This window comes from Podarcis raffonei, chromosome 3 (genome assembly GCF_027172205.1).
Source record: "Podarcis raffonei isolate rPodRaf1 chromosome 3, rPodRaf1.pri, whole genome shotgun sequence".
In the NCBI taxonomy this organism is placed as follows: Eukaryota; Metazoa; Chordata; class Lepidosauria; order Squamata; family Lacertidae; genus Podarcis; species Podarcis raffonei.
This window is the reverse complement of record NC_070604.1, coordinates 123602820-123615861: the sequence shown is the minus strand read 5'-3', so window position 1 is coordinate 123615861 and position 13042 is coordinate 123602820. Positions and strand designations below refer to the sequence as shown.

At 48.5% G+C, this 13042-nt stretch overlaps 1 protein-coding gene across 8 annotated transcripts in view; it reads right to left on the bottom strand.

Moving 5' to 3' along the window:
* The window catches only part of DTNB (dystrobrevin beta), a 108701-nt gene that overhangs the window by 74532 nt on the left and 21127 nt on the right, over window positions 1-13042 (bottom strand). For all 8 annotated transcript variants that reach the window (XM_053383865.1, XM_053383869.1, XM_053383868.1 and 5 more), the window contains exons 5-8: window positions 12541-12626; window positions 9704-9858; window positions 7653-7758; window positions 4744-4910 (exon numbers count right to left, since the gene is read on the bottom strand). In XM_053383865.1, the coding sequence (XP_053239840.1) occupies window positions 4744-4910; window positions 7653-7758; window positions 9704-9858; window positions 12541-12626 (514 nt within the window). The remainder of the gene's footprint in view (window positions 1-4743; window positions 4911-7652; window positions 7759-9703; window positions 9859-12540; window positions 12627-13042) is intronic.

Genomic DNA, 13042 nt, shown 5'->3' with positions numbered 1-13042 from the left:
AGGGATACTAAACAGCTTGCACCTGAGAAAACAGAGGCCCTGCAGGTGGGGGGTTCTGGGGGCACTGGCCAGCTGCTTGCTTGTTCTCTAGGCAGCGCTCTCTCTCTGAAACAACAGGCAGGGAGCCCCGGCATGCAGTATGTGGATTGGGGGGCTCTCTCCCACCACCCGGTCTATTGGCAAGAACTGTTGGGATACTGCCGGAGAGACGGGGGCATCAGGCAGGCCCCCAGCCGGCTCCAGCCACCGGCTGGCGGCTGGATGATCGCTGGTCCCCCTTGGAACAGCAACAATCGGCGACACGAGCCTCAGATACGCTTAGAGACTCGTGAACGCTCTATCAGCAGAGTGTGTAAATCTTCTCACAGCAGAAGAGGTGGACAGAGAAATGTGTAAGCAGTATATTACAGCATTTTATTCAGCAGCAGGAACAAAAAAAAAAACATGTCTCCTTCCCTTCGTCTCCAGCAAAACAGCAGGAAAGCAAAAGCTATATACAAACGGAAGTTCCCAGCAGACTGTGCTGGAAGTAAACAGGCATGTGACACACAAGAGTTTTGCCTGCTCCTTTTAAGGTGGAACGGAACTATATCCTAACAAGAACTGCTGCTTATGTGCATATGGGTGTAGTATTCATATATTAGCTTAGCTTAGCCCACTTCACAGAGCTGTTACATAGGTAAAATGGAGGGAAAGCAAGACATAAATATATGTAATGTCATGCATGTAAAGAAATACTTTAAAAATGAAGATCTTTATCCCAGTCTCTATCTGCACTGGAACTGTTTTTAAGATGTTTTACCATTTGTGTGTTTGCTGCCCTGGGCTCCCTTAGGGAGGAAGGGCAGGATATAAACTGAATAAAAAATAATATGGTTAGCAATAGATTATTTAGAGGCAGATGATGATGATGATAGGGTTGAATTCAACTAAGTCACTTTATGAGCCTAGAGCATATATTATTTTTTTGGGGGGGCAGTTGTACGCTATATTCTAAAGCTCATTTAATAAACTCTGGTGAAATAAATAAAGGAGAGGCCCGTGACCCATGAAAAGTGCTTTTGCTTGCTTGTCCTCCGTGCATGCATTTGCGCTGAGAGCCCCTTGCTCTGCTCTGTCAAAGAAACAGGCTGTAGCCAAGGTTAAAAAATAATCTGTGTAGAGAAGCTGGTGAGAGAATGGAGGAGGTCACTAAACACATCCCGGTTGCTTTGCTTTCTGCCTTAACAAGTGAAAAATTCCACCCCAAGGTGAAGACGGGATTTCTGGCACGAGAACATGAGCAGACCCTGCCCTCTGCTGGAGAAACTTCACATCTTCCTAAAAAATTTAGGAAACCATTTCCAAGAGTGCAATACAGTGAGGAAAATGCTTTATACTGACATAGGAGAGAAGTATATGCAGACCGACTCTCAATTAATTTGGAAGAGGTTCTGGGTTAGCAAGATGTCCTTTGGCTGAGATGCTTGCCACAGACGTTCCTCCAGAGACCCTTTTCTGCAGGCGCTACCAGATGTCAGTACTGTAATGTCTCATTCTCACATTGCATAATGTTGCAGGATGCCTTTAATTACTTAATTGATGCATTCTGCTGTAAAGGACTGAGTTTACTATCTGCAAACGGGCATTTAATGCTCACACCAGAGTGGGGTGCATCTCTGTGGCTGCACCTCAAGGTTGCAACTTCTGCCCTCCCTAAGGAAACCTGCTTGGTGCCAGTTCAGTATTTCATTCTCACACCCTTGCCGATCGGAAGGTTGGCGGTTCGAATCCCCGCGACGGGGTGAGCTCCCGTTGTTCGGTCCCAGCTTCTGCCAACCTAGCAGTTCGAAAGCACGTCAAAGTGCAAGTAGATAAATAGGTACCACTCCAGCGGGAAAGTAAACAGCGTTTCTGTGCACTGCTCTGGTTTCACCAGAAGCGGCTTAGTCATGCTGGCCGCATGACCGAGAAAAACTCTGCGGACAAACGTTGGCTCCCTCGGCCAGTAAAGCGAGATGAGCGCCGCAACCCCAGAGTCATTTGCGACTGGATTTAACTGTCAGGGGTCCTTAACCTTTTGTTTCCTCAACTGTTGAACATTTTCCAAATATAGCCCTTTTCCAGCTGTGCTTCTCTCTTTAGAAAGCCGAGCTCTCGCAAAACTGTCAGCATCTGTTGTGAAGCATGGTGCCACAAAACTGGGCATGTCTTCTTCAAGTGCTGTCTTAGGTGATCCGAGGAGAGAGATATTGCGGATTCCCATCACACCCACAGAAATGATGATGGCATCTTCCTTTGGGCGGTGCATGATGGAGAATCTCAATCCAGGTACTGCGCATTAAACCCATTTTATGCTCAGCTAACCGTAACTGATACATACTGGTTTGCATGCAGAGTTGTGTCAGCGGAAAGACACTCAACAAGGGGAATTCCCTGATCTCTTGCCCTCGCTGCAGCATCCTGAGTGTGCATGCATGAGCATACGCACATGCGCACACATCCAGCCTCTCCCAAATGCTGCGTCAGGTGCAATCTGCTGACTTGATGCAAAACAGAGGGATCTGTTTGCTTGCTTTTTCGTTTTAGTATTTAGCATTTTAGAATTTAGTATTTCACTTGACTGGAGAGTTGTAATGTTCAAATTCCATACAGTAACAAATGGTACAGCCACATGCTACAAAGGGGCGCTCTCTCTCTCCCACACACCTGGATTTAACACTTTGCTTTTTAAATACAACACTTCCCCTATTCATGCTTTGATGCCCCAGGAAATGCTGCCTGTGTACTGTATTTTTCCTACGAGGGCACATCCTTGGAGTTACATTATCTGTTAAATCTCACATTAGGTCTTTTCTCTCCACCACACCTCACTCTGTGAATGTTCACATACAAATACAATAAATAACCATTTCATTTCCAGCCCGTCTCATGCATCTCACAAAGCAGGTTCCACTTAATAGACAGTCATGTCCAGTTTTTAAGGTTCAGCTGCAGCCCCCTGTCCTTCCAGCACCCAGGAAGTGAGCAAGAGTGGAGGACTTCAGAGAGTCAGAATGACTTCTACAGATCCACAGAAAATGATCAGGTTGCTAACAAACCCCAGAAGTCCTTGAGAATTGGAGAATTTTCTTCTCTGAGAAATAGCAGCCTCTCTCCTGAATCAGCAGACATCATTTTTAATCCCCATAAAAAAAGCACCTTATTCTAACACCTTCCTATTAATAATAATAATAATAATAATAATAATAATAATAATACCCCACCCGTCTGGCTGGGTTTCCCCAGCCACTCTGGGCGGCTCCCAACGAAAGATTAAAAATACACTAAAACATCAGTAATTAAAAGCTTCCAGAAACAGGGCTGCCTTCCGATGTCTTCTAAACGTCAGATAGTTGTTTATTTGTTTGACATCTGAAGGGAGGGCGTTCCACAGGGCTGGTGCCACCACCGAGAAGGCCCTCTGCCTGGTTCCCTGTAACCTCACATCTCTCAATGAGGGAACTGCCAGAAGGCCCTTGGTGCTGGATCTCAATGTCCAGGCTGAACGATGGGGGTGGAGACGCTCCTTAAGGTATACAGGACCGAGGCCGTTTAGGGCTTTGAAGGTCAGCACCAACACTTTGAATTGTGCTTGGAAACTTACTGGGAGCCAATGTAGGTCTTTCAAGACCAGTGTTATGTGGTCTTGGCGGCCGCTCTCAGTCACCAGTCTAGCTGCTGCATTCTGGATTAATTGCAGTTTCCGGGTCACCTTCAAAGGTAGCCCCAAGTAGAGTGCATTGCAGTAGTCCAAGCGGGAGATAACCAGAGCATGCACCACTCTGGCGAGACAGTCCGCGGGCAGGGAGGGTCTCATCCTGCGTACCAGATGGAGCTGGGAGACAGCCGCCCTGGACACAGAATTGACCTGCACCTCCATGGACAGCTGTGAGTCCAGAATGACTCCCAGGCTGCGCACCTGATCCTTCAGGGATTTTAAGGATTTAGAGAGAGAGAGAGAGAGAGAGAGAGAGAGAGAGAGAGAGATGCCTATCAATGGCTATGAATCCAGAATAGACTCCTTGAAATTAGGAAAGAATTGTTGGCCCAAAACACTTATTTTCCATTTTAAAAGGCATCAAGTTTCAGAAACCGAGCCTCTGTCTGTATAGCAAGCAAATATAACCCTGGCAGCAGCAGTAGTGCAGCCCAAGGTCTCTGTTATGGAGCACCAGAAATGGTTTTGCACCAAAGACCATTCAGACACATTCTCTCCCCAACCCTGCCTGCTGTATTTCCTACTTTGCTGTTTCTTGCAAAGCCAAGCAAAACAATCCTGTTCTCAAGATGCCCCCCCTCCATCTCTCTCTCTCTCTCTCTGGGATTCAGGAGCTTACCCTCCCCGACCCAAGAGAAACTGCATGACTTGCTGGGCTCCTGCAAGAGGCCCCTGAGTGGCTAATAGGCTCTGTGCTGATATAGAGAACATGGGTGTTCACTGCTGGGCTCCCAGGTCATCTGGACAAATAAAGGCGAGCTTTGATGACAACAGAACGATCTTCAGAGATGCAGGCAGGATCAGTGGTGTCAAAAACATACCATGCAGGTCTCCTTAGAAGAGGACCTGTGGCCATTCCACACTGATCCCTGCAGGACCGACAGGCTACTGGCCTTCCCATGATGGACTGACCTCTGGCGCTGCACGATAGAGAACCCGCAGCCCCAAACGCACCCATGGCAGAAAAGCAATGCGCCTGAGCCGCAGGAGACCAAGAGGCTTACCCAAGAGGAGTGCTCCTTCATCTGATGCTGGTTGCTGTGAGGGCCGCTTGCGTGGCCGCGCCAAAAGCAGTTTTGACAGAGCTGGTAGTTGTGGCACTGCTGGCATCGGTAGCGGAAGCCCATCATGCTCTCACAGCGGCAGTAAGAACACTCCACAGGATGGAAGACTGGGAGGGGGAAGAGGAGGAAGAGGAGGAAGAGGAGGAAGAGGAGTCAGAAGCACCTCCGGAGCAGCAGGAGGCTTCGTCCTGAACGAGGCACACCCCACACGCCCCTCTGCAAAAGGACAAACTCCTAGCATTCCCCACACGTCAAACAGGCGTGTGCTAATTGGGGCGTGTGGCTGCCTGCCAGCCTGGTAAACAGGCACTGGCATCCTTACCCTCGTCTCAGACACCGAAGAAAATATTAGGACCCGACCAGGCACGCCTACACTAGGGGGCTGAAGGTACCTCGGCCCCCTCAGTATTGGGTTTAAGGGGTTCAGCGCCGCTGCATGTTGAGGCAGCCCTGCATGCGCCATGCATTCAGTGGCGCAGGTCCAGTGTCCAGCTACTCCAGAGTGCTTGCTCAGCCTTCTCCATCATGCACACACGCTGTGCACAAGGGCCCCTCAATCTTGGGGGCAGCTTGGCACTTCTGGACCCAGCCTATTCTTCCCATTTTAAATGATTTTTTAAACTAATTTTATTATTGTAATTTTGTGGGACCTTTGGGTGAAGTCTGGGTGAGAAATGCAACAGCAGCAGCAGCACCTAGATCTTTCCTCCAGGACCTCTCTAGATAGTTCCTGATTTGCTATCTAAAATCCCCTCCTGACACTCCGTTGCACCAAGAAATAGATGTCAGGGTGGGGCTGAGCAGAGATGGTAAAGTTATATAAACAGGCTGTAACTTGGAAGACAGTTGGGACAGGCGGCAATTTGTGTGGATGTGTGGCAGGTATGAAGAGCCTGCTGGATCAGGCCAGTGTCCAGTACTGGATTTACATATAAGCTAAACAAGCTATAGCTTAGGGCCCCACTTTCTTGGGGCCCCCAAAAAAATTAAAGGGAAAAAATATGGATGCACATTTCCAAAATATAAGATAAAAAACAAATAAAATAAAACCTACATACAGCAACAGGGTTTTGTGCTGTGTAGGCTCCTATTTTATTATGCGCAAATGGCTTTAGATACCTATGTAAAGGTAAAGGGACCCCTGATCATTAGGTCCAGTCACGGACGACTCTGGGGTTGCAGCACTCATCTCGCTTTACTGGCTGAGGGAGCCGGCGTGCAACTTCCAGGTCATGTGGCCAGCATGACTAAGCCGCTTCTGGCGAACCAGAGCAGCACACGGAAACGCCGTTTCCCTTCCCGCCGGAGCGGTACCTATTTATCTACTTGCACTTCGTGCTTTCGAACTGCTAGGTTGGCAGGAGCAGGGACTGAGCAACGGGAGCTCACCCCATCGCCGGGATTTGAACCGCCGACCTTCTGATCGGCAAGTCCTAGTCTCTGTGGTTTAACCTACAGCGCCACCCGCATCCCATTTAGATACCTATTAGGTCCATAAATGACAATATAGCATATATTCAACACAAAAAACAGTGACTGTTTGTTGTTGACAAAGGACAGCTGGACATATAAAGGGCCCTATTACCTTCAGTAGCTTAGGGCCTCATCAAACCTAAATCCTGCCCTGCCTGTGTCCCATCTAGTCCAGTAGCCAGTTCTCTCTGTGGCCAATCAGATGCCCAGGGGAAGCCTGAGGCACACCTAGAGGCAGTGTGGTATAGTGGTTAGCGTTGGACTAGGACCTGGGAGACCCGGGTTGTGGAGCAGAGAGGCCTTGGGTCTGGCCCTGCAGGGCTCCTCTTAGGCTCTGATGTGGAGGGGCACCTGATGACATAGAAGAGGGGAGCCTCGAGAAATTGAGCTCTCCGGCACAGAAGACACAGGTCCACACATCACACATCCCTATGGGACCGCCTTTCCTGGTCTGCCCCTTAAGGTCCACAAATGGCAACATTTTGGAGGTCCCAAGTCACAAGGTGGTTAGATTGGTCTCAACTAGGGCCAGGGCCTTTTCAGCACTGGCCCCGACTTGGTGGAACGCTCTGTCACAAGAGACCAGGGTCCTGTGGGACTTGACATCTTTCCACAGGGCCTGCAAGACAGAGCTGTTCCGCCTGGCCTTTGGTTTGGACTCAGTCTGACCCTTATGTTTCCCTCCCCTTATGGTCTTTATTCATCGGCTACTTTTAAAATGAGGCTGCATTTTAAATTGCATTTTAACCTGCATTTTAAATAGGTTTCCCCCCGCCACCATTATGTTTTTACTGTAATTTTACTGGTGTTAACCGCCCTGAGCCCGGCTCTGGCTGGGGAGGGCGGGGTATAAATAAAAATAATAATAATAATAATTATTATTATTATTATTATTATTATTATTACTACCACTACTAAAAGGTAAAGGTACCCCTGCCCGTACGGGCCAGTCTTGACAGACTCTAGGGTTGTGCGCCCATCTCACTCAAGAGGCCGGGGGCCAGCGCTGTCCGCAGACACTTCCGGGTCACGTGGCCAGCGTGACAAAGCTGCATCTGGCGAGCCAGCGCAGCACACGGAAACACCGTTTACCTTCCCGCCAGTAAGCGGTCCCTATTTATCTACTTGCACCCGAAGGTGCTTTCGAACTGCTAGGTTGGGAGGTGCTGGGACCGAGCAACGGGAGCGCACCCCGCCGCGGGGATTCGAACCGCCGACCTGACGATCTGCAAGCCCTAGGCACTGAGGCTTTTACCCACAGCGCCACCCGCGTCCCTCCGACTACTACTACTATTATCCCACGCTTGCCATAGTGAGCCCCTGGGCTGCAGTGCTCCTCAGCAGAAGGAAAGTCCTGCAAACAGAGATCCACTTACCATTTTCGACGTGGGCAAGTCTGTGCAGGAGAGGCAGCCATACAAGGCACTGGGGCGGCGGGTCAGCCATTAACGTGTCTAAAAACATGTTTAGCATGACCTTTTTCTGTGGAGAGAGGTCAAAGTGAGAGAAAAGCCAACTGCGGTCTGTTTCAGAAAAGACCGGTGAAGTTTCATCCTCCAAACACACAGCACTGCCAGAATTGAGGCTGTCTTAAAAGCTGATTTCAACTGTGCAGTTAAACACATGCTCAAATCTCTCTCACTATTTAATATTTTATTTAGAATATTTATCTCCCAACTTTACAGACCCCAGACTCTCTCATAAAACAGCTTATGGAAGATTCTCACAAAGCCATTTCCAGAGTGGTGGCTGTGTTATGCTGCTGCAGAAGGACAGGAAAATGTCCTACGGTGCATCTATTGGTCTTCAAGGTCCCACAAGACTTTGCAATCTTTAGCAGAAGAACCACAGTCAGGTGTAGCAGCAGGAACAGAAGTAACACAGGGCTGGAGCCAGACCTAGGCTTCAACCCTGACTCCACTTACCCATGAGTAAACTTGGGCCGCTCTGGGCTCCACTGGAGAAGGTGTGGGACATTAGATCGACTGATAGATCTTCTAAGTAGGCATGCTTAGACCAGCAGCCTTAGCCTGTCAAGGGTTCTGCCCCATTTATTTCACGGGGGCTGAAATGCAAGTAACTTCAGCAGAACCCAGAGGACACCCCTTTGTCTTCAACTGGGCACTTTCCTCTCTGGAGCCTCACAGGGGCTCATATGAGGCTTCTCCAGGCTGCGTCACCCCTTCCCACCAGGATCAGTCAGAAGGAGCAGGCGATGCAGTTTGTGGGCTTGAGCGGCTGTGGCAACCTCCTCCTCACGTCTTGGACGTGGACCCCAGGAAGGAAGGAAGGAAGGAAACTGCTTGTGATTCGTTTGCACCACACAAGCTGCCCCTCCTCCTGAGAGAGAGCCCCCTTTGCATCCTGTGGGACAGTGGGTGGAGTGTCTCTCCTGTGGACAACTCACAGCTCCCCTCTATGGGAAGAGCTTGGTGTCAGTTGTGATGGCACAGGGTGCCTCCTGATTCCCCCACATGCCGTGTTCTTCCAGGCTCCCTCTCTCTGGAAGCTCCCTCACTCCGCTGCCCTTTCGGGAGTGCTCCCTGCATCTCAGATAAAGAGCAGCATGGAGAGTCTCCAAGTCCTTTCACCTTCTCCTTCCAGAAGTGGTTTTAGCTTGAAATGGGTGCAGGGTGCAGAATACTGGGACGGCTCCCTCAAGGTCAATGCCCCTTCCAGGTCATCGTCAGATCTCCAGTTAAAAGCCACCGTCTGCCTGGAATCTCCCCCACCCCCCAGCCAAGGTTTACCATTAGCTCCCATTGATCAGGAGAAATAATAATGATAATAATTTATTTATACCCCGCCCATCTGGCTGGGTTTCCCCAGCCACTCTGGGCGGCTTCCAACAGAACACTAAAATACAATAACCTGTTAAACATTAAAAGCTTCCCTAAACAGGGCTGCCTCCAGATGTCTTCTAAAAGTTTGGTAGTTATTTTTCTCTTTGACATCTGGTGGGAGGGCGTTCCACAGGGCGGGTGCCACCACTGAGAAGGCCCTCTGCCTGGTTCCCTGTAACCTCACTTCTTGCAGTGAGGGAACCACCAGAAGGCCCTCGGGCTGGACCTCAGTGTCCGGGCTGAACGATGGAGCTGGAGACGCTCCTTCAGATATACAGGACCGAGGGCGTTTAGGGCTTTAAAGGTCAGCACCAACACTTTGAATTTTGCTCGGAAACGTACTGGGAGCCAGTGTAGGTCTTTCAAGACTGGTGTTATGTGGTCTCGGTGGCGGCTCCCAGTCACCAGTCTAGCTGCCGCATTCTGGATTAGTTGTAGTTTCCGAGTCACCTTCAAAGGTGGCCCCACATAGAGCGCATTGCAGCAGTCCAAGCGGAAGATAACTAGAGCATGCACCACTCTGGTAAGACAGTCTGTGGGCAGGGAGGGTCTCATCCTCAACCTCCCCCTTTCAAAAACTTTACCTGCTGGGAGAAACACGTCCGCACAGAGTTTTCCGTGTACCCAAAGGAAGGCCCTTCAAACACAGCTGTGGGAAGTTTCAGAACCTCTCTCAGAAACTGGTCAAACTTTGAAAATATCATCAGGCCGTTGGAATCCGACATCTGAGAGAAGATATCTAAAAAACGCAAATCAAATTCGGATTAACTGTAAACGCTGCCCTTGTGGAAAGGACACAACAATTACACCTACTTTTAAATCATTTCATGGGGGGGGGAGGCAATGTTTGCACCACAAGACTTTAAATAGGCTGTCAATGGCTCCTGGTCATGAACAGCCAGAGACAGGCAGTCTTCTGAATACCAGCTGTTGGAAACCATAGAGGGAAAAGTGCTCTTGTGTTCAGGTCTTGCTTGTGGGTTTTCCACAGGCATCTGGCTGGCCACTCGGAGAACAGGAGGCTGGACTAGAGGGGCCATTGGTCTGATCCAGCAAACTCTTCTGATGTTCTTTGTATACACCTTTTTATCACACTCCCCAAAAGCAAGTGACTTTTTGTCTTCTGTGCACTGAGAATTTCCCTCTAAACATGACAGGCCAATTTCTCCTTGGAGGAGGGGATAACACCTTTAGCAAGATTTCTAAACTTCTTTTAAAAAAGGGACTTGAATTCTCAATCCTTTGCTGCACTCTGTCAAGTACTCCTGGAGGAGTGGCAGAAGGGAATTAACCGTGAATCTTACAAGGTTTGACACAAGCCAACCTAACACAGCAGTACTTGAGTGGAGAATGGAAGAACTATTCGCCTGTATCTAGAATGAAGTTAAGAGGATAACAGAACGCCAAATAGTCCTGAAAGCACAGCGCACAAAGCTTGGAGAAGAGGAGCTCCACATGCGGAAGGATCAAGGCGGTGATGGTGAAGCATCTTGGCTCTGCTGGTGGTGGAGCGGAGGAGAAAGACAAGGCAACTCCAACACTTCTTCTATGAAGGAGAAGGATGTAGAAAAAGGACCTTCTGCACACTAGCTGCCAAAACGTTCTGGTTTAGACAAGCCTACCCAGATGCTTAGAAATGCCGGTGTGAATTTTAATCTGCTAACTTCTTATATGTTTTAATGTACAGTGGTACCTTGGTTTATGAACTTAATCCATTCCGGAAGTCCATTCTTAAACCAAAGCGTTCTTAAACCAAGGCACGCTTTCCCATAGAAAGTAACGCAAAATGGATTAATCTGTTCCAGACTTTTAAAAACGACCCCTAAATAAGCAATTTAACATGAATTTTACTATCTAACAAGACCATTGATCCATAAAATGAAAGCAATAATCAATGTACTGTACTATAAAATAAATAAAACAGTGTTTGTGACCCAAAAAGTTAGTTAACTAGGCTGTTTGTAACCCGAGGTACCACTGTATTGTAACTTTTTCCTTATTTTATGGCTTTATAATTTTGTAAACCCCTTTGATGTTTTTGACACTCAAGTGGTGTATACATTTCATGAAATTAATAAGCAGCAGGCCGGGAATCTGTAGGTTCTACAATCAGAAGGACTGTAAGAGAGCGAGGAAAGTTGATCAGGGCAAACAGAAGCCAGGATGTCTGCTAGTTAAGCAGACAAATTGTGGATGACATAGTGGAAATAGAAGATCAAGAGTACACCCAGCCAGAGCAGAAAACAAGGCTCCTTTTGACCAATACTTCAGATGGACAGCCCGTGGCCACCGCCTGATCCTGTCAGCCTTGTTCCCTGGCCGCCTCTGATCTCAAGGAGCTCCGAAACAGAAGCTTCAGTCTGGAGGGGCAGCGTGAGCTCACAGGGTGCCAGAAAAGCCCAAAGAGGGGTTCAAGGAGAGGCATCCAGCCTGACTGTCAGGCAGCGCGAGGAAGCAGATCTTGAGTGCTGCTGAAGGGCAGCTGAGTCAGCAGTTATCTAATGTTAAATTATTTTCAATGCTAGGAAAAGAGGAGAGGGAAGAACAGCCTGATTTTGAACCCCAGGCATCAAAACGTTTCAGGCTGACCCTGTCTGGGAATTTTATTCTTGAAGAGAAAATTAGCACCACAGTATTGTATTGTACTGTATTTTTAAAATTTAATTTAATTTAATTTTTATTTTATTTTAAAGTGGGGTGGGGGATAAAGAATGATGTCTGCAGTACCTATTGGAACTCCTAGTCCACAGCCAGGAAGAAGTTATTTATACACACCCAAGGACAGAACCCAGTCAAGTCCTGCTCTCCAGCAGGTGTGCCGCGAACTGAGCAGGCAGAGTCAGTTATTTGCAAAAGGACATTCAGGGATTGGAAGGAGAAAGCAGAGCCAAGTCCCCGGGCGAAGGAGGCTTAGGAGGGCGTCAAATGGAAGACGGCAACGAGAGAAACTCTGGTGGGCTGGAACTGGGAAAAGTGAAGGGTTGCGGCGGCCAAGGCAGCAGAAGAGAGGCCTGCCCAGAGCGGGAGAACAGCTGACTCCCATTCACCAGGGAAACCCCCAAAAGTGTTCCCAGTCAGCACCAGGCCTTCCTGAAGGCAGATCCAGCAGGCAAGACCAAGGAGAGAAATGGCAGGCACTCTCCCCTGCCCCACATTGCTACTCTCAGCTGAGCCTCAAGTCTTCAGAGAAACGTTTTTCTCATTCTCACATAACTCCAGTGATACTTGTGCTCAAGGGTCTGATCCAGCAACTTGATTCAGCAGACTCTTCCTGCACTCTTGTTACTGAACAGGTAAGCAGAAGAACACAAAACAAAGGATAGCTTCTACAGCTGATGGGGGGGGGCATTTTTTTACTTTTAAGGACAGGATAATGCAGTATCCTTCCACCTATCCCGAATTATCTCCTTAAAATACTCACATCTCAACTTGTCCAGAATCTTCCCACCGCACATGGTTGCCAACATGGCTTTTATGGAAAACACCGTCAACTTTCCGTGGCCCTCACTGTAAAAAAACAAACTGCAGTTCAATCAATCAATCAATCATTTTATTTTTATGCTGCCTTTCCAAACCTAAAACCATGCTCAGGGCAGCTTGCAACCCAGACGCTGCAAGTTGTGGCAGGAGCAAGTCTATGATCCATTCATGCACAGACACAATTTATTCAGCAGGACAACACAAAAGCAACATTCAGGAAGTGTCCAAGAAGGAAAATTGCCCCACATTTTCCTGGCTGGTCATGGGGTGGAACATCTTATGCAAGATGTGTGGGGGAGAGAGAGAGGGAGAGGGGGAGAGGGGGAGAGGGGGGAGAGAGAGAGAGAGAGAGAGAGAGAGAGAGAGAGAGAGAAGGCTTCCGTTAGCTGCGCCCAACAGAGGTTATCGGAATAATGAGATGTGCTGAGATGTTTTTGCCTGCA